This window comes from Bombina bombina, chromosome 1 (assembly GCF_027579735.1).
Source record: "Bombina bombina isolate aBomBom1 chromosome 1, aBomBom1.pri, whole genome shotgun sequence".
In the NCBI taxonomy this organism is placed as follows: Eukaryota; Metazoa; Chordata; class Amphibia; order Anura; family Bombinatoridae; genus Bombina; species Bombina bombina.
Window position 1 is genome coordinate 1,550,315,232 of NC_069499.1, and position 22,139 is coordinate 1,550,337,370.

Below are 22,139 nucleotides of genomic sequence, written 5' to 3' on the forward strand. Positions count from 1 at the left end.
CATATATGTGTAGTCTTGCACATGCTCAGTAGGAGCTGGTGACTCCAAAAGTGTAAATATAAAAGGCTGTGCACATTTTTTTTTATGGAAGTAAATTGGAAAGTTGTTTAATATTACATGCTGTATCTGAATCATGAAAATGTAATTTGACCTGAGTATTGTCAATCCCAAAACGGTATTAGGATTAAACATTCCAATGAGGCATTTGCCTCCCACTCCCAGAGAAAACATGCAGGTGTCTGTTTCAGTGACCTAAGCTGGTGACAACCTAGCAAGGCAACCCCTTGTTGAGTGAGAAGTTTGTTTCAGGTTGGGTGGGGCATAACTGCTGGGTTGAGGAGGGGACCTATTGCAAGATCATAGGTGAAGAGAGTCACTGCCAGGCCTGGCCGAGGTTTAGTGGGGGAAAGGGACCCTGCCAGGCCGTGCAGGGCTCTCTAACAGGCCAGTCCCGGCTGTAGTTTGGAGAAAGGAGCCCTGACATCAAGCCAGTCCTTGGTTCATGAGATTGGAGATGCAATGCCAGTCACTGGTGGTGCTGCCGACACGCCTTTCCCGGGATCTGCGTTTGTGGGTGGCGGGTGCCAGTTTGGCTTCAGGGGGAGGGAATATACACTAGGCCCTGCAGGACAGTCTGTGGTATCAGATAGATTCCGCCGGATATCGGATGTGTAGCGCTTCCTGGTCCAAATGTTGAGGTACGAGACGCTCAGTGTGCGCGAAGCCGCTAGCTCGGTGTTTATGTGAACTGCAGCTGTGCACGGAGTTTTAGACGCGCTGCCCCCACCATTCTCCTGTACGGACCCGACAGACGTTCTGCTTATATCACTTTACACCATTATGTGACAGAACTGCCCCCTAGCCCCGCTTGTGACAGAACTGCCCCCATAGCACTGCTTGTGACAGAACTGCCCCCATAGCACTGCTTGTGACAGAACTGCCCCCATAGCACTGCTTGTGACAGAACTGCCCCCATAGCACTGCTTGTGACAGAACTGCCCCCTAGCCCCGCTTGTGACAGAACTGCCCCCATAGCACTGCTTGTGACAGAACTGCCCCCTAGCCCCGCTTGTAACAGAACTGCCCTCTAGCCCCCCACACACCGTTTGTGACAGAACTGCTCCCTAGCCCCGCACACACCGCTTGTAACAGAACTGCCCCCTAGCTCCGCACACACCGCTTGTAACAGAACTGCCCCCTAGCCCCGCACACACCGCTTGTAACAGAACTGCCCCCTAGCCCCGCACACACCGCTTGTAACAGAACTGCCCCCTAGCCCCGCACACACCGCTTGTAACAGAACTGCCCCCTAGCCCCGCACACACCGCTTGTAACAGAACTGCCCCCTAGCCCCGCACACACCGCTTGTAACAGAACTGCCCCCTAGCCCCGCACACACCGCTTGTAACAGAACTGCCCCCTAGCCCCGCACACACCGCTTGTAACAGAACTGCCCCCTAGCCCCGCACACACCGCTTGTAACAGAACTGCCCCCTAGCCCCGCACACACCGCTTGTAACAGAACTGCCCCCTAGCCCCGCACACACCGCTTGTAACAGAACTGCCCCCTAGCCCCGCACACACCGCTTGTAACAGAACTGCCCCCTAGCCCCGCACACACTGCTTGTGAGTTGTGACAGAACTGCCCCCTAGCCCCGCACACACTGCCTGTGAGTTGTGACAGAACTGCCCCCTAGCCCCGCACACACTGCTTGTGAGTTGTGACAGAACTGCCTCCCCACACACCGCTTGTAACAGAACTGCCCCCTAGCCCTGCACACACTGCTTGTGAGTTGTGACAGAACTGCCCCCCCACACACCGCTTGTAACAGAACTGCCCCCTAGCCCTGCACACACTGCTTGTGAGTTGTGACAGAACTGCCCCCCCCACACACTGCTTGTGATAGAACTGCCCCCTAGCCCCGCACACACCGCTTGTAACAGAACTGCCCCCTAGCCCCGCACACACTGCTTGTGAGTTGTGACAGAACTGCCCCCCCCACACACCGCTTGTAACAGAACTGCCCCCTAGCCCTGCACACACTGCTTGTGAGTTGTGACAGAACTGCCCCCCCACACACTGCTTGTGATAGAACTGCCCCCTAGCCCTGCACACACTGCTTGTGAGTTGTGACAGAACTGCCCCCCCACACACTGCTTGTGATAGAACTGCCCCCTAGCCCCGCACACACCGCTTGTGACAGAACTGCCCCCTAGCCCCGCACACACCGCTTGTGAGTTGTGACAGAACTGCCCCCGGCACACACCGCTTGTGACAGAACTGCCCCCTAGCCCCCCACACACCGCTTGTGATAGAACTGCCCCCCACACACCGCTTGTGATAGAACTGCCCCCCACACACCGCTTGTGACAGAACTGCCCCCTAGCCCCCCACACACCGCTTGTGATAGAACTGCCCCCCACACACTGCTTGTGACAGAACTGCCCCCCTAGTCCCACACACACCGCTTGTGACAGAACTGCCCCCGGCACACACTGCTTGTGACAGAACTGCCCCCCTAGTCCCGCACACACCGCTTGTGACAGAACTGTCCCCTAGCCCCGCACACACCGCTTGTGAGTTGTGACAGAACTGCCCCGGCACACACTGCTTGTGACAGAACTGCCCCCCTAGTCCCGCACACACTGCTTGTGACAGAACTGCCCCCCTAGTCCCGCACACACCGCTTGTGACAGAACTGCCCCCCTAGCCCCACACACCGCTCTGTGACAGAACTGCCCCCTAGCCCCACACACACCGCTTTGTGACAGAACTGCCCCCTAGCCCCACACACACCGCTTTGTGATAGAACTGCCCCCTAGCCCCACACACACCGCTTTGTGATAGAACTGTCCCCCTAGCCCCGCACACACTGCTCTGTGACGGAACTGCCCCCCTAGCCCCACACACTGCTCTGTGACAGAACTGCCCCCTAGCCCCCCACACACCGCTTGTAACAGAACTGTCCCCCTAGTCCTGCACACACCGCTTGTGACAGAACTGCCCCCCTAGCCCCACACACCGCTCTGTGACAGAACTGCCCCCTAGCCCCCCCCACACCGCTTGTGATAGAACTGCCCCCCCCCACACCGCTTGTGATAGAACTGCCCCCGGCACACACTGCTTGTGACAGAACTGCCCCCCTAGTCCCGCACACACCGCTTGTGACAGAACTGCCCCCCTAGTCCCGCACACACCGCTTGTGACAGACCTGCCCCCTAGCCCCACACACACCGCTCTGTGACAGAACTGTCCCCCTAGCCCCACACACACCGCTCTGTGACAGAACTGTCCCCCTAGCCCCACACACACCGCTCTGTGACAGAACTGTCCCCCTAGCCCCACACACACCGCTCTGTGACAGAACTGTCCCCCTAGCCCCACACACACCGCTCTGTGACAGAACTGTCCCCCTAGCCCCGCACACACCACTCTTTATCAGAACTGCCCCCTAGCCCCGCACACCCCACTCTGTGACAGAACTGCCCCCCTAGCCCCGCACACACTGCTTGTGATAGAACTGCCCCCGGCACACACTGCTTGTGACAGAACTGCCCCCCTAGCCCCACACACACCGCTCTGTGACAGAACTGCCCCCTAGCCCCACACACACCGCTCTGTGACAGAACTGCCCCCTAGCCCCACACACACCGCTCTGTGACAGAACTGCCCCCTAGCCCCGCACACACCGCTCTGTGACAGAACTGTCCCCCTAGCCCCGCACACACAGCTTGTGACAGAACTGCCCCCTAGCCCCACACACACAGCTCTGTGACAGAACTGTCCCCCTAGCCCCGCACACACCACTCTGTGACAGAACTGTCCCCCTAGCCCCGCACACACCACTCTTTATCAGAACTGCCCCCTAGCCCCGCACACCCCACTCTGTGACAGAACTGTCCCCCTAGCCCCGCACACACCGCTCTGTGACAGAACTGCCCCCAGCACACCCCACTCTGTGACAGAACTGCCCCCCTAGCCCCGCACACACAGCTTGTGACAGAACTGCCCTTCTATTTCTCACACCTCTCCCTGACAGAAGTGCTTTTTTATTTCCTTATCATCCTCATACCCCCCCCCCCCATGCCACTCCCTGACAGAACTGCTCCCTGTCACTTTCTGACAGAACTTTTAATACCTCCGCTCACTGTTTTCAAAAGAAGTTGGAACCACCGTCCAACCCCTATTTTGTGCTTCAAGATAACTGACCTCCAGCCCCCTTACTGAGCTCTCTATCAGAACTGCCCAATTGCCTCCTTACTCAGCGCCCTCACAGAACTTCTAACTACCTGCTTATTAATGGGTCATGAATCTCAAATATTGTCTGTTATGATTCAGGATATTCAATTTTAAACAATTTTCCAATTTACTTCTATTATCTGATTTGCATAATTCTCTTGGTTTTCTTTGATGAAAATAATAGCTAGGTAAACTCAGGAGCTGGCTGCTGATTGGTGGCTGCTGATATAACTCTTGTCATTGGCTTACCAATGTGTTAATCTAGTTCCCAGTAGTGCACTGCTGCTCCATCATAAAGCATAACAAGAAAATTAAGCAAAATTGATAGAAGTAAATTGGAAAGTTCTATAAAATTGTATGATGTATCTGAATCATGAAATAAATTATTTAGTTTTCTACCTTACTAAGGTTACTAATGTCACCCACCTAGCCCCCTACCTTACTAAGGTTACTAATATGTCACCCACCTAGCCCCCTACCTTACTAAGGTTACTAATATGTCACCCACCTAGCCCCCTACCTTACAAAGGTTACTAATATGTCACCCACCTAGCCCCCTACCTTACAAAGGTTACTAATATGTCACCCACCTAGCCCCCTACCTTACAAAGGTTACTAATATGTCACCCACCTAGCCCCCTACCTTACTAAGGTTACTAATATGTCACCCACCTAGCCCCCTACCTTACAAAGGTTACTAATATGTCACCCACCTAGCCCCCTACCTTACAAAGGTTACTAATATGTCACCCACCTAGCCCCCTACCTTACAAAGGTTACTAATATGTCACCCACCTAGCCCCCAACCTTACAAAGGTTACTGATATATCACCCACATAGCCCCCTACCTTAAAAAGGTTACTAATATGTCACTCACCTAGCCCCCTACCTTACAAAGGTTACTAATATGTCACCCACCTAGCCCCCTACCTTACTAAGGTTACTAATATGTCACCCACCTAGCCCCCTACCTTACAAAGGTTACTAATATGTCACCCACCTAGCCCCCTACCCTTCTAAGGTTACTAATATGTCACCCACCTAGCCCCCTACCTTTATAAAGGTTAATATGTCACCCATCTAGCCCCCTACCTTACAAAGGTTACTAATATGTCACCCACCTAGCCCCCTACCTTACAAAGGTTACTAATATGTCACCCACCTAGCCCCCTACCTTACAAAGGTTACTAATATGTCACCCACCTAGCCCCCTACCTTACAAAGGTTACTAATGTCACCCACCTAGCCCCCTACCTTACAAAGGTTACTAATATGTCACCCACCTAGCCCCCAACCTTACAAAGGTTACTAATGTCACCCACCTAGCCCCCTACCTTACAAAGGTTACTAATATGTCACCCACCTATCCCCCTACCTTACAAAGGTTACTAATATATCACCCACCTAGCCCCCTACCTTACTAAGGTTACTAATGTGTCACCCACCTAGCCCCCTACCTTAGAAAGGTTTCTAATATCACCCACCTAGCTCCCTACCTTACTAAGGTTACTGATATATCACCCACATAACCCTCTCATCATTCAAAGATCCAGATAAATCAACTTCCTAAACTACAGGTATGTCCCTGATTACAGCAGATACTGATATATCATCCTCCAATCAGTACTCTAACAAAAAACCTTCAATTCTCTTATTACCTCTGCCTCAGAGTTCCTTCATCCCAGTTCCTTTTCACAGAACACCCTCAAACCTAGCACAGCACACGCCCTTACAGAGCACCTTTCTCTCATAGCATACAGAGCCGCCCTCTTCATAATTTTTAAGAATTGTTTTTTTCCCTCTTTGTTCTTGACCTCACCCCTATTGTTTCCATGTCTGTGAGAGAACTGTTACTTCTTTTAACCACCCAGCTGCAATCTCTGTATATAGGATTTCTATATTTTCTAACAGCACAAACTATAAACCCTAAACTACCTAAGAATAGTTATATAAATCTTACTTACAACTTTTCTCTTATAGAATGTCTCCCTATTTATAAGATGGACTGACTGAGTTGAATGTATATACTACTACTATATTCTATGTTTATATTGTTTTGTGTGTTCTGCAGCCCAGCAGAGTTGTTTGCTGTAAGGAACCGGGACCAGAGCCTTCCTCAGCGGTCTCATGGACAGAAGGACTTTGTGGCAGATGGGTCGGAGGTGCAAACTAATAAACTGCAGGTCTGCCGTGCTGAGCAATGGGAACTGCTAGGAGAGGAGCGCGTGGAGCGGCTGTGAGTGTTGGTAGAGGGAGTAGCTGGGTGAACAATAATTCATGGGCACACAGCAGTGATGTCTTCTTTATCCATACATAAAGGGGGCCAGTGGCCCTTATTTTTATGTTATACAAGACCAAACTTTAAAGGTACAGTGTATTCTAAAACTGATTTTCCCTTAATGTGTTTCCATTAACTTGTTATACTATTTGCAGGATATGCAAAATGTATGGGAAATTGCTCCTTAAGTTGTTTTTTGTATATGAAATACCTGTTTTTGCTTTTTGATAACACAGCTCATTGTAAGGGCTGAGCTTGGAGGGAAAGCAGACATCATAATCGTATCACTCTGTATACACACACGAGGCTTCCCTAGCAATAGAAACAACATTTTAGTTCTATCTCTAAAATTCACCCACCAGGTCCCGAGCGGGACTTTAAGCAAGTGTTGTATTACATTGCGGGGTTAAACATACAGCATTATAGTGTCGCTAGTGTTAAAATGACATATTCTAACATATAGTAATTTTAACACTATGATGGCGTTGATAAAATGTACTCTAATGCTTGATTATAGGGAGCATTTGCAAATATGTCTTCCCTTTGAGAAGCTAATAAAGATTTTCAAAAGTGTGCTCAGTACAGCTTAGCATAAGGACCTCCCACTAGGAAGCTGTTGAGGCTAACCGTATCCCATGTACAAACTAAGCGCTTATACATTATTTGTTGAGTAAACTACTGAGATCAGCAGGGATTTCTGTGTCATTTGTATGTCATCCCATAAACGTTTCTAATGCTTGAAACACTCTTTAATATATTAAATAAGGTAGAACAGTCTTATTTCATCCTGTATTATCTTTACACACCGCCCCGTGCAGTCCTACACTACTCCATAGCTTTGCTTTCTGTTGTTTAATATCTGTACTTTTCCTTTATCCAATCATACATATTTACTGCTCTGTATTCCTAGTTCAACCAAACCTACCTGTTCCTTTACCATCTTCTGTTTGTTTTATAGTCTGCAGAGTTTTGGCGTCAGTCCATGATACATTGTTTTTTTGAGATACCAAAAGTCATTATGTGCCTATGCTTGCTCATATTTATTCTACATACTGTGTTTACTCTCACAGGGGCAGCCTTATAAAAGGTGTATGGAAGCCAAAGGAAGGGCTAGTGGAGCTGACATCACCAGCGGTAAGCGTTATACAATCCCTGCAAATGTTATTTCTGATATTTGTGATGTTATGAGGCAGGATGAATAGCAAATTGACTTTTGTTGATTATTGATTGACTAAGCATTCTAGTATTGTGGCATTATGTTGCTGCATCAGAACCCAATTACTTAAAGGAAATCAGGTCTCCATAATATGCCCTTATATGCATCTTAAAGGGACAGTAAAATCATCATTAAACTGTCATGGTTTAGATGGAGTATGAAATAAAAAAATAACCTTTCCTATTTATATACCTAGGTAAGCTCAGGACTGTATGGCAGCTGTGTTTGCAATAATGTATAACATTATTACAAACATTTTTGCAAGCACTGCTGCCATAGATTGCTAAATACACATGTACATTCCCAAACTCTTATGAGCCTAACTTTTTTTTTTTTTTTAACAAAATTTCAATTTTTATTAAGGTTGAAAAAGAAAACAATACAGGCTATATACATCAGAATGTTCACAAACAGGTGACGAGATACATATAGTGAACCGGTAATAGACAACAAATATTGCCTGCATTTTACGGCTGGCGTCATACCACCGATTTTACGTATAAGCAAAATATTTATATCCCCTTAAGATATTGTATTTGTTGTAGCAGGAATTCCCCACTAAATAGTGGCAACTCATGGACCACCAAAAATATAGCTAAGAAAGTTAAAATGGGGAGAGAGTAAGCGCTAAAAAGCTTAAAAGGCTAGTAAAAGGTACATTTTAATACATATAAAAATTTACAAATGGCAATCAGACGCATGGATCCATGTCTGACTTAACAAAAAAATATATATATATAATAAACAAATTAAAAATATCTAAAAATATCCAATGGAGTATAGCATGTGACGCTGACTTAGTGAGCCAGTGATGAGGAGTTAGAAGGACATGTACATTCAATAATATAAACAACCTAAGTGAGTGATTGAGTGCACACAATAGCTTTCAACAAAGAAAAATAGCATTCACAAAAAAGAAAAATAGCATTCACAAAAAATAGTGTTCACAAAAATTGGCGTCCATAAAAAATGTTCAAATGTTCAACCGGTTATATGTAAGTGAATCCAGTAGTGTTTCCTCCAAAGTGACGTGTAGAAATATAACGTGAAGTCAATAATAGTAGAATGTAAACGTTGAGTGGGTCAAATTATTGTGGTTCAGCTGCTAAATTAAAAAATTGTAAATCCGTGAGGTGTATAAAAATAAAAATAAAAATAACTTGTGAAAAAATCCACATGGAAAACTTGAATTCAAATGATAAACAAAGGTCAAAAATCAAAAGACAAAAATCAAAAGGCAAAAATATCAAAAGACAAAAATAGAAAATCAGTGATAATATTAAAAAGCACTAAAGATCTAGTGAAAACAAATCCTTAATTCAGATGTTAAAAATCCTTGGTAAGATCCATAACAAACAAATACATCGATAAAATACCTAAAAGGGAACAAAAGAGAAACAAATAGTGCAACACTGTATATGATATATAATATAGGTAATTAAAACCAAGCTCACCAGTATGCCAACGCGTTTCGGCCTAGACTAGGCCTTTCTAGGTTTCTCGATAGTCTTGAGAAAGGCCTAGTCTAGGCCGAAACGCGTTGGCATACTGGTGAGCTTGGTTTTAATTACCTATATTATATATCATATACAGTGTTGCACTATTTGTTTCTCTTTTGTTCCCTTTTAGGTATTTTATCGATGTATTTGTTTGTTATGGATCTTACCAAGGATTTTTAACATCTGAATTAAGGATTTGTTTTCACTAGATCTTTAGTGCTTTTTAATATTATCACTGATTTTCTATTTTTGTCTTTTGATATTTTTGCCTTTTGATTTTTGTCTTTTGATTTTTGACCTTTGTTTATCATTTGAATTCAAGTTTTCCACGTGGATTTTTTCACAAGTTATTTTTATTTTTATACACCTCACGGATTTACAATTTTTTAATTTAGCAGCTGAACCACAATAATTTGACCCACTCAACGTTTACATTCTACTATTATTGACTTCACGTTATATTTCTACACGTCACTTTGGAGGAAACACTACTGGATTCACTTGCATATAACCGGTTGAACATTTGAAAATTTTTTATGGACGCCAATTTTTGTGAACACTATTTTTTGTGAATGCTATTTTTCTTTTTTGTGAATGCTATTTTTCTTTGTTGAAAGCTATTGTGTGCACTCAATCACTCACTTAGGTTGTTTATATTATTGAATGTACATGTCCTTCTAACTCCTCATCACTGGCTCACTAAGTCAGCGTCACATGCTATACTCCATTGGATATTTTTAGATATTTTTAATTTGTTTATTATATATATATATTTTTTTTTGTTAAGTCAGACATGGATCCATGCGTCTGATTGCCATTTGTAAATTTTTATATGTATTAAAATGTACCTTTTACTAGCCTTTTAAGCTTTTTAGCGCTTACTCTCTCCCCATTTTAACTTTTGTATTGTTAGCCTACTAGGAGGCTATATAGTTAGTAAGCTTAAGGCCCTGGGTGTAGCGCTCGGTCCACTTCTCCTGTTAATATAGCTAAGAAACAAAGGGGAAGATCGGGGAGAAGGAAAAAAAAAGAAAACAGAGGGCCACTCATGGACCCAAGATATCTTTGAAAATTAAAATAAACACTGAAATAAGTTATTAAAAATATGGAAAATTAGCATTTTCATTGATATCAGCACTTTTATCAAACTCTGTGGAATCTAGATTATATGGGTTGCGGCAGCTAGTTACGGAGTAACAGGGACTAATGCTCTAAACATCATAAAGATAAATCTCAATACTATGATCCAAAAAGATGAAGATTTATAACCTCTCCCACAAACGTACATAAGTTATGTGGCAAAAGCTATACCTACAAAAGTGTGGACTAGCTGTCAAATATATTGGAGAAATAAGGTACAAAAGGAACAAAGTGCCTCCTTTATGTGAAAGGGAACGGGTGACAAGTATCATAATCATAGCATCCGGATCTATTACCCAGCGTCTCAGTAATGCCTGACTAAAGATATCACATAAAAGACTAAACCATGGTTAAACCAACATAAACATTCATGTGAGAAATAAATACAGGGGAAATGAAAAATTGTGGCACATCACAACATATCTGTAAAAATAAACAAGATTAGTAAAGATTAGCACGAGTATATAAGCACTGCCTGCATATTGGTGTCACATAGCTAGAATCTATCTAGATGTGTCCATTATACCTGTAGGTGTACAGAGGATGTTGTTGTCAAGTGCTCTAGGAGTAAATAAGGATGTCCAACTCACACACAAGTAGCTAGTCCCATACTCAAAAGTCCAGCATTCTGGCATATTACAAAACTCTCTATGGCCTTAGTTATCAAAACTAACAACCTTCATATAGCTGTATAGGGGATATAGTTGGTTAGGGTTATGGGATAGATATATATCACACCTTGAGATAGAGAGCAGCTGATATCTTGTAGCATGGTCATGGGCAGTCACACAGATGGATAGCTGTCCACACCGCTTCCCATTGAAATGGTCAGCTTATCCCAGTTTTGCTCCAGGGTTTTCAACTGCACACACTCTCTAAAGAGCTGATGAGCACATATCTATAGTAGCAATTCCTCTAGGATCCGGTATCCCTACAAGCCAGACGAGTACTGGGTAAAAAATTATATACATTTTCTTTCCACACTGTTCTCTGTGCTTCATTTCTCAGACCTGTGTGTTCTATTTCTACATACAATTATCAGGAAAAGGATTTTAAAAGGTATTTTAAGCTAAGATATAAGCATTCTTATCTCCTTTTATTTGAAGGGAGGCAGATGTAGAAAATTCTGCTGATACTCGCTTGATAGCTGTGCTGCTAAGCTTGTCACAAAAACAGCATGGACCTCCTTACAGTTTGAGTATTTCCCAAAACTTCACGGTTGCTCCTGAGAAGACCAATGTCCCACCTCCAAATCCTGTTGTAGCCAATGGGTTAAGTGTGGCTCTAGTACAGAGTTTATGTAATATATACACAGTAGTTGCCATGCTTAGCACAAATTATATTAAAAACAAGTGCTTGTACTGATATTGATTATGAATGAACAGCGCACACTAGCACTGCTAACTTAGGGAAACTCGCGGGCATTGTGCAGGGGGGTAGGGGGATTGGTTGGAGGTCACAACCTCAGATATAGCTCTGGAACAATGATGCTGACAGCAATCCCAATGATATTGGGCCAGTCCCGTAGCTGTTTTTTAATCTCTGTCATTCTCTGTAATGGATGGCATCTGTAAAAGACAATTTTAGGAAGATATGTTTTGAGAGCTGGAGCAGCACACAATACACAATATATGCAGCCAAAAGTTTCATTTTTACTTTACTATCCCTTTATGCTGGAGCCCCAGTAGTTAGAGGTTGACGGAAACATAGAAAGCTAGTTATGCATTTTTGTAGCTGGGGGAAGTTAATTTATAGAGATACAATATACCTTTGCTTCCCTATTTATATTTCAGGGTGGTTCCTTGGCTGAAATATCAAATGAAGTGTGTTCTTCTTTTTTATCAAGTCTGTTCAAGCATTATCAAATAACCTATCTCCTGTCTGATCAGCTACCCAACAGAAACCCTATATGACATAAAGGATCGCCCGTAGCTAGTCTCACCTTTCTATATCTCAGTATAAAATCCTAATGAAATGCTCACAGCCATACGAGGGGAATAAAATACATTAATTATGTCAGTCAACATAATGCTTCTATATTAATGTGTCATCAGTCTCTTTATACAGTCTACGTCTGTTGGGGCATCGGCACTTGCTAAGTTGTGCTACATAGTTGGGCGCTAACTGTGTCTGCTTTTGTAGCTGTTCTCTGATTGAGTTGGGTTGTGAAATGTTTGTTAATCATCTGAGTCAAAACACTCTTCATTCCAGGGGAAATTCTGGCAGACTATGGGTTTCACTGAGGAAGGGCGACAATGTCTGCTACCTGAAGAAGCTGTTTACCTAGTAGAATGTGTAAGTAACTCTTTATGGTCCCCATGATTAACCCATGCACCCTACTTACTTACATAAAGCTATAATATATGTGTGTGTGTGTCTTTGCGCATATGTATTTAAAGGGATAAAAAGGAAAAAAAAAAAATCTTTTGTGACTCAGAGCATACCATTGTAAAAAAAAAGTTTCCAATTTATTTCTGTTATCAAATTTTTTTCTTTTTTCCCATGATATTCTGTGTTGAAGAGATACTTAGTTAGGCATCTGGATCACTACATGACAGGATATAGTGCTGCCATCTAGTGTTCTTGCAAATGGATAACATTCTTGCAAAACTGCTGTCATATAGTGCTCCAGGAATAGCCCGGCTCCTAAGCAAACGTCCCTGCTTTTCAACAAAAGATACCAAGAGGACAAAGAAAAATCGATAATAGAAGTAAATTAGAAAGTTGTTTAAAATGGCATGCTCAACCTCAATCTGACACCTTCCACGCAAAACTCAAAAAATGGACTAGAATAATTGCATTCCAAGTTTGTGATGCTCCTGTAATTTGTAATTAAACTCACCTTAACAGGTACTAACAATATAGAAATCACACCGACAACCAGTTAAAATGGTGAAAAAATGACTCAACCTCTCTGTTGTGTGTTTGTGTGCCACACTGAGCATGGCGAAGAGAAAGAGCAGCAAATAATTGTCTGAGGATTTTCGAACAAAAAGCATGGACAATCTCAGGGTTAAAAGTCAATCTTCAGAGATCTAAATGTTCCTGTGTCCACTGTGTGCAACACTGACAAGAGGTTTACAGCCCATGGCACTGTAGCTAATCTCCCTGGACGAAAGAGAAAAACTGATCAAAGATTGCAACAAATGATTGTTTGAATGGTGGATAAAGAACCTCGCCATCTGAATGAAAAGTGACGCTATAGTAGGAGACCCAGGAGGACCCCACTGCTGACACAGAAAAATAAAAAAGCCAGATTGGAGTTTGCCAAAACTTACCTGAGGAAGCCAAAATCCTTTTGGGAGAATGTGCTGTGGACAGACTAAATAAAATTACTGCTTTTTTGATTAAGCCCATCATTCTACTGTTTTCAGAAAAAGAAATGAGGCTTTAAAGAAAAGAATACAGTCCCTACAGTAAAACATGGTGGAGGTTCACTGATGTTTTGGGGTTGCTTTGCTGCATCAGGCACTAGATGTCTTGACTGTGTGCATGGCATTATGAAATCTGAAGACTACTAAAGAATTCTGTGGTGCAATGTAGGGCCCAGTGTCAGAAAGTTGGGGCTCCGTCAGAGGTCATGGGTCTTACAGCAGGACAACGACCCAAAGCCCATGTCAAAAAGCACCCAGAAATGGTTTAAGACAAAGCGTTGGTACAGAACTGGTCCAGATCTCAATCCCAGCATAGAGCACCTGTGGAGAGATCTCAAAACAGCAGTTGGGAAAAGGAACCCTTCCAATCTGAGAGACCTGGAGCAGTTGGCCAATGAAGAGTGGTCCAAAATACCAGTAGAGAGGTGTAAGAAACTCCTTGATGGTTACAGGAAGTGATTGATTTCAGTTATTTTTTCCAAGGGGTGTGCTACCAAATATTAAATTGACGGTGCCAATAATTTTGTCCAGTCCATTTTTGAAGTTTTGTATGGAATGTATCCGATTTGGCTTTTTTTCTCCACTTTTTGTGTCATACCAATACAAACAAAAGAAATAAACATGAGAATACCTAAACATTTGTAATTGCATTTCTGAGCGAAGTGGTGCATTATCTGGTAGAAATGCAGGGTTGCCAATATTTTTGGCCATGACTATATGCAGTAGCGGACCTACTCAAGAGGGCCATGGTGCAAAATATTTTTTGGGCCCCCCCAAAGGTAACTCCGTAGTCAACAGTAATAATCTACATGCTGCTCTGTATAATGATTTTGAGGATAGACAGACTTGCAACCTGCACTAATAAAGGCTCCCCTGCATTAGGATTGTATAAATTCTGCACATGCTTGTGTATAGACTGGCTGCTATGGGCCCCTCCAGCACTTGGTCTCTGGTGCCACTGCACCTGTTACACCAATGGTAGTCCCGCCCCTGACTGTATACATGTATATATGGGTGTATGTATGCATATACTGTATATGTGTATATATGCGTTTTTGTAGGGGCATTCACCGGTACCAAGTACCACTTTTGCAATCTCATAACAGCTAATATTTGTTATCGTCATGTAATAAGGTGCTCCAAAAATATATCAATCATTGTAAATAACTTTGTCCCTTTGCTTTTCTTAGTTACTGAGCATAATATATTAGGGCTGCAAAAACTAATTGGTAAGCTTGATCATAAAAATAGTTGTCAACGAATCTCATTATCAATTAGGGGGTTTGCAATTAGTTGGTCAGTTGTATGGCATCGGCTGCTTCACTGCAATGAGCTCCTGCGCATGGTATTGGGCAAACAATTGCATTTATTCATTTTCTTTCTATCCAATTAATCGGATAGAATTTATTTTATTTTTTTAAATTAATTAAGAAATACAATTTTTTGCACAATACTATGTGCAGGAATTTATCAGAGTAAAACAGCTGGTGCCGTGCAACTGACCAACTAATCGCAGACCACCTAATTGATAATGAGATTCGTTGACAACTATTTTTGTGATCAATCTTACTGATTTAGTTGTTGCAGCCCTACAATATATCTATCAATAATCATTGAGTACTGGCACCATTTAAAAAAAAAAAAAAAAGCACTGTGTGTATGCATGTATATGTGTGTGTATGCGTTTGCGTGCGAGTGTATGCATGTATGTATGTATGTGTGTGTGTGTGTGTGTGTGTATATATATATATATATATATATATATATATATATATATATATGTATATGTTTGTGTGCGTGCAAGTGTGTATGCGTGTGCCCGCATGTATGTATACACACATACAATTAAATACTATGAGTTTCCACATCTCCCTTCCTGTGTACGAAGACTGTTTTTGCATGTCATTAACTTTCACTTTTCACTTCTTCCAGTCCATCCTTGTACTCAGCCTAAATACAATAAGTAAATAATCCTACGTAATTAATGACATGCTTAGATTCATGTTTATTTTTTAGTTATGCTAAATTAAACATTATTTTCCCTGTCACAGTGTTTTTCTCCCTCCTGAGAGTCAGGAGACCTGAACAGTATACTCACTTGTTCTGATATAGGGTGATGCTACAGTGAGTCTCGTATTTCACCACAGAGCAGTCTCAGATTATAAGCAGCAAAGGAGACCAGAAGCATGAATTGCACTCGGCTCTACAAGGAGTCTATGCATATGATGCTCTTCAGTATTAAAGAGCTGTAGAGTTTTTTTAAAACCTTATTTGTTTTGAAATTTATCGCTTTAGAGACATTCAGTTTCAGCATTAAGCCTTATAATTCTGTTGTGCTTTCCCCCCCCCCCCCCTTTATTTTAATTCAATCAGCTGTTTACTCAGGCACACATCCATCAGTAAAGTGCTCACCCCGTAGACTGGCACAAGAGCATGCCCCCTTTGTCCTGAGTTAGTCTATGGAGCTTCCTTGGCATTCTGTCTTTCTGGATAAACAGCCTGTGGCGTTGCTTGATAATCAGTGTTTATTTTAGAGAGACACAACGCTGATGAGGTTCCATAAACTAACACAGGGCAATGGGATGGTGCTCTTGTAGTAGTTTGTGGGGTAAGGGGTACAGCATATAATTGAATATAACATCCGCCTGAAGGTTACTGAAGGATAAAAAAGGTTTACAGCAGCGGGCTGGACGCATGCCTAAATAAACAAAACAGTCACCAGTAGAGACGTATATAATAACCAGGATGGCAGTAAATAAAAAGTTATAAAGTGATAAACGCTTTATTGAAACATATTACAAAAAACACTGTATACTTGAAGACACATTAACGAGCTATATCCTGATGCATTTTCCTGCCCCATCCAAACTCTTCGTCACCTGTAAGTGGTGTGTTTTGCAAGTTTTTTTATCTTTTACATGCATTCCTTAAAGGGACACTCAAGCCAAAATTAAACGTTCATGATTCAGCAATTCTAAACAATGCAATTCTAGACAATTTTCCAATTCACTTCCATTAACAAAATGTGCACAGTCTTTTTAAATGTACACTTTGTCCTACTGCGCATGTGCAAGAGTTCACAGACTATGCGTATATGCATTTATTTGCTGATGGCTGTCACATGGTACAAGGGGAGTGGAAATAAACATAACTGAAATTTGTCACAAAACAAATCTACTACTCATTTGGAGTTCAGAATAAGTGCTATTGCATTGTCTTTTTATCAAGCATTTGTTTATTATGCAAATCTACTGTATCTTCTGGTCCTTTAATATCTTAAACATTCTGATGCAATATATTTTGTTTATAAATATGTACAATTTCTGAAAGTGTTGCTCCAATCTCACTAGTCCCACATGGTGGGGTCAAGATTATGCCTAAATAAACTACCAACGAATGGTACCTGGAAAAAGGTTTAAAAAAAAAAGTTTTATTGATTTGTACTTTTAAAATGCATTGCAGTAATTTCTGAAGTTCTGTACACTTTGCCACAACTGAAATGTCTGCATTTTTATTAGATGTGCATTCCATTTTAATACAAATCCCTAATTTAATTGATTTGTAAAGTGTTTGCTGCTTTTACAAAATATCTTCTAGAGAGAGACTTTCAGTCTATAGTGGATGAGAAGGAACTCTGCATGCTGAGTGGTCTCTAGCGCCTCTAGGTGGCAAGGGAGTCAAATTACAGGTTATTTTAGTTTATCACAGTAGTTGGTCACCTAGTTCAATCAGTATGAATATGGGTTCAGTTGTCCATATACCTAGAAACATAATTCACAATGTATATAAGTGCTATGTTACTGTGTCTTTTCTCTTCACAGGGCACCATTCAGCTGTTGTACAGGGACTTGCCCTTATCTGTGCAGGAGGCATACGAGAGACTGCTTACCCAGGGCTCTGTATCGGTACTGCAGTATCGAGTGAGTCCTGATTATATTCTTCTAACATATGTAATTCACACTGTCACATAATGTATTTCTTATTAATCTGTGTTGCTTATCTGCAGGTTTATAGTCATTTGAAGCGGTTGGGTTACATTGTCACTCGGTTTAACCCTAGGTAAGACTTTCTGTCCATGAATCTTAGCTTATGCTAAATTTCAGTCCAATCAATTCCCTATCTTATAGCTTTCTATAACGTAAACTTTGTTATCCATTCAATGCAATATCTATTTAAAGCATTATCATAGATGAGAACATTCTCATACTACGTCTGCAGTATTTGCTAACATTTATTCTTAGCCTTCCTGTCTGGTCATTCAGTGCTGCGCGAGTTTTGGTTCTAGCATACATAACTCAAACATGTAATTCCCTCTTGTATATGGTTACATTTCTTTGTTTTTTTTTAAAGTTTATATCATATATTTTATTATTTCTACTTGTCGTTACCTCTGTCTATGGTCTCTAGAACTAGATACAGTATAATATTTGTAGGCTTTACGCTGATTTACCACCATAACCAAGCAGTCTGTTAACACATTTGATATATGTGCCATATGGCTAAAGCTAGGACAAGAAGGGTTTAAAGGACCATTAAAGGGACACTGAACCCAAATTTTTTTCTTTCGTGATTCAGATAGAGCATGCAATTTTAAGCAACTTTCTAATTTACTCCTATTATCAAATTTTCTTCATTCTCTTGGTATCTTTTATTTGAAATGTAAGAATGTAAGTTTAGATGCCGGCCCATTTTTGGTGAACAACCTGGGCTGTTCTTGCTGATTGGTGGATAAATTCATCCACCAGTAAAAAAGTGCTTTCCAGAGGTCTGAACCAAAAAAAAAAAAGCTTAGATGCCTTCTTTTTCAAATAAAGATAGCAAGAGAATGAAGAAAAAATGATAATAGGAGTAAATTAGAAAGTTGCTTAAAACTGCATGCTCTATCTGAATCACGAAAGAAAAAATGTGGGCTCAGTGTCCCTTTTAAATACAGTATTTTTGCACTTACATCTGAATAATAAAGTAATAGATTTCTTTTTTTGACAAATTTCAGTTAGTTCAATTTTCCTTACCCCTGTATCATGTGACAGTCATCAGCCAATCACAAAATGCATATTTGTAAATACTATGAATTCTTGCACATGCTCTGTAGGAGCTGGGGCCTCAGAAAGTGTGTGTAAAAAGTGATAATGTAAGTGAATTGGATAGTCTTTTTTGTTTTAAAGTTACACCATGTCTGAATAATGAAAGTTTTTAATTTTGAATGTAGTGTCCCCTCAAAGCAGTTTTTGAGGGTAATGAACCAACACCCTGCTGGGAGGTGAACTCTCTCAGTGCACAAGTGATCATGATTTGGAGGGCTTTGTAACTCACTGGTGCACTGACTAAAACAGACAGTGAATACTGCAGTTTTAAAGACCTCTATTTAAATGCTTAATTTTTTTTCCTTTCCTGAAAACATGTTTTGATTTTAAAGGCGTGTCCTGGGCCGCCACTAGAAATTTTGTATTTAAACTTGGAAATTTTGTAAAGGTAGTAACATATAATCACACAGACACACTCATACACTGAAACACACACACACTCACACACTGAAACGCACACTCACACATAAGGATTCACATATAGACACTCTAGCAGACACGCAAAGAAACACACTCAGACACAGACACTCAAACAGACACTGAGCACTTGTTTACATTGACCTGACAAGTAATGAGGTAAAAAAAAAAAAGAGGAGATCTAGAAAACAAAATATGGAGTTCTGATTATCTTTTTGTAAAGGAAGATGCCAACTAAATGATGACAACAGCATGCAGTGGCTGAAAGGAAGGGCCCTGAACTGCCTAAACAATAATTTAAAGGTTAAATGATGGATTGGTGACTTCCGGAGAGGTCTCATTAGTCTCAAAGTCTGTAGAAAGATGTGAATAATCAGTAGTAAGGTCCAAATGTCCTAAAAAGGAACAGACGATGGACACAAACTTGTACATACATCCAAGGAAACACTGACAGAGACAGCCTCAGCAAACACACAAAGACATACATACACACACACTCACTCACAGAAAACACACAAAGACATACACACACACTCACTCACTCACAGAAAACACACAAAGACATACACACACACACACTCACTACAGAAAACACACAGACATACACACACCCTCACAGAGACATCCACAGAAAAAAGACATACATACACACACACACACACACACACACCCTCACAGAGATATCCACAGAAAATACAGACATACACACCCACCCTCACAGAGGCATCCAGAGAAAATACACAAAGACAAACATACACACACCCTCACAGAGACACCCATAGAAAAAGCTCAAAGACATATGCACACACCCTCACAGACATCCAAAGAAAATGCACAAAGACATACACACCCACCCTCACAGAGAGACCCACAGAAAAAAAATACATACACACTCATAGAGACACAAACCAAAGCACAAAGACATAAACACAGACACCCACAGAAGCACTCACAGGAGGAAACATTTATGCACCTTGCATCCCCTAAATCAACGTTGTGTGACATGCATGATAAAAAAAAATGCAGAAATTAAGAGATCACTTTTTAAAGAATCAGATTTGTAAATGTGCAAACAAAAATAATTCTGTGAATTCAAAATTGTACATTAATGATCTGGGTAGATGGCCAGATGAAGAAAAGTACTTTTAAAAGGTTGACATACGTTTGTTTGTTTTTTCCCCAACCAAGAGCACCACTTCAAATATAGTGTACAAATGTTCCCATCTGTCAGCTGTACTTATGGATTTTGAAAATGCTGTACTCTATATGGTCTTGGTGGAACAATAAGCTGTGGTACTCATACAATTAGATCTGGCTAAATGCAGGATTTAGGCTTGTTTGTATGTATTTCAAAATGATGTCAGCTGTAGTGTAAACTGAACAGTTTTAAGTTAACCTGTCTCATTTCAAACACTGAGCAATCTTAGTCTGTGAGTATAACATTTTATGCAGATGTAAAAAAACTTAGATAAAATGCCTCCTTGCATCTGGAAAGTCCTTGCATAAAGGGGCAGTAAACTGGATATATATATCTGCCAAAAGGGCACCTACCATTTGTTTATTGAGGAGGAAACATTTTTGCATGGTTTTAAATATAGAATTTCTACAGCATTGTCAAATAATCATAAATACACTGCTGCTAAAAAATATGTGTTTTTATAGACCCCTGGCCCCACCATACAACTACTACCACACTGAAGTTACAATCCGAAATTGCACAAAGAAATAAAAAACATTTGCTAAATAAGTCCTACCTCCTCTGCAAAGTCTGTCTCACACTGTGCATAGTGGTTTAGTGCACACTCAGAACTCCTCTCAAATGCTAATACTTTACTCCTTGTAATAACATTTCCCATGCTCAATTAGCACTCTGCTGCAGTACCCGCTGATGGCTACCAATTTTTTTTTTTTTTTAAGTTCTTGCTTCATGGGGCCCCCCTGGCCCATTGGGCCCCTGACAGGAGTCACCCCTGTCACACCCTGATGGTGGCCCTGGGCGTGTATATGTATAACTTGGCTTTAAAAGGGACTTGATTAAAAATTAAACTTTCAGCTAGGAGAAACAATTTTAGGAAACTTTTCAGTTTACATTTTGTTATCAAATTTACTTGATATCCTTTGTTGAAAACCATACCTCGCTAGACTCAGCAGCGGTGCACTACTGGGAACTAGCTGGTGATCAGTGGCTACACTCATATGCCTCTTGTCATTGGCATGACAGATTTGTTCAGCTAGCTCCCAGCAGTGCATTGTTGCTTTGGAGGTGACTTAAGCTTTGAACCCTTTTAAAATGTTAAACACAGTTATATTCAAGCGGCAATGCAGCAATAAAATACTTTAATACATTAGAGCATATTTTTTTAATTGTCTTTCTGTACTTTACAGTTCCATTCCATCGCTTTATGAGAGGCGGCTTAAACTGGAGTGCAATGACAGACCAGATCGGAAACGGAAGAGGAGCTCTAGCCCAAGGTGAGGAATGGGCTATCGCTATTCTACTAGAATTATGGGCTTCAGAAGAGAGAAGTATATAGACACGTGAATTGTAAAATTATCACATTGTTAAAACTTTTTGTATATCCAGAAACCATGACCAGCTTAAAGGGACACTGAACCAAAATTGTTTCTTTCATGATTCACATAGAGCAGGCAATGTTAAGCAACTTTCTAATTTACTCCTATTCATTTTTCTTTGTTCTCTTGCTTTCTTTATTTGAAAAAGATGGCATCTAAGCTAAGGAGCCAGACAATTTTTGGTTCAGACCCTGGTCAGCACTTGTTTATTAGTGGGTGAATTTATCCACCAATCGGCAAGAACAACTCGGGTTTTTCACCAAAAATGGTCCGGCTTCTAAACTTACTTTGATGCTTTTCAAATAAAGATACCAAGA

The 22,139-nt window shown here is 41.4% G+C and overlaps 1 protein-coding gene across 1 annotated transcript in view; it reads left to right on the forward strand.

Moving 5' to 3' along the window:
- Positions 1-207: 207 nt before the first annotated feature.
- TSEN54 (tRNA splicing endonuclease subunit 54) overlaps positions 208-22,139 on the forward strand; it is a 39,823-nt gene continuing 17,891 nt past the window's right edge. The window contains exons 1-7 of the mRNA XM_053709024.1: positions 208-698; positions 6,312-6,476; positions 7,589-7,652; positions 12,585-12,668; positions 17,569-17,667; positions 17,754-17,806; positions 21,634-21,720. Coding sequence (XP_053564999.1) covers positions 691-698; positions 6,312-6,476; positions 7,589-7,652; positions 12,585-12,668; positions 17,569-17,667; positions 17,754-17,806; positions 21,634-21,720 — 560 coding nt within the window. The 5' untranslated portion in view covers positions 208-690. The remainder of the gene's footprint in view (positions 699-6,311; positions 6,477-7,588; positions 7,653-12,584; positions 12,669-17,568; positions 17,668-17,753; positions 17,807-21,633; positions 21,721-22,139) is intronic.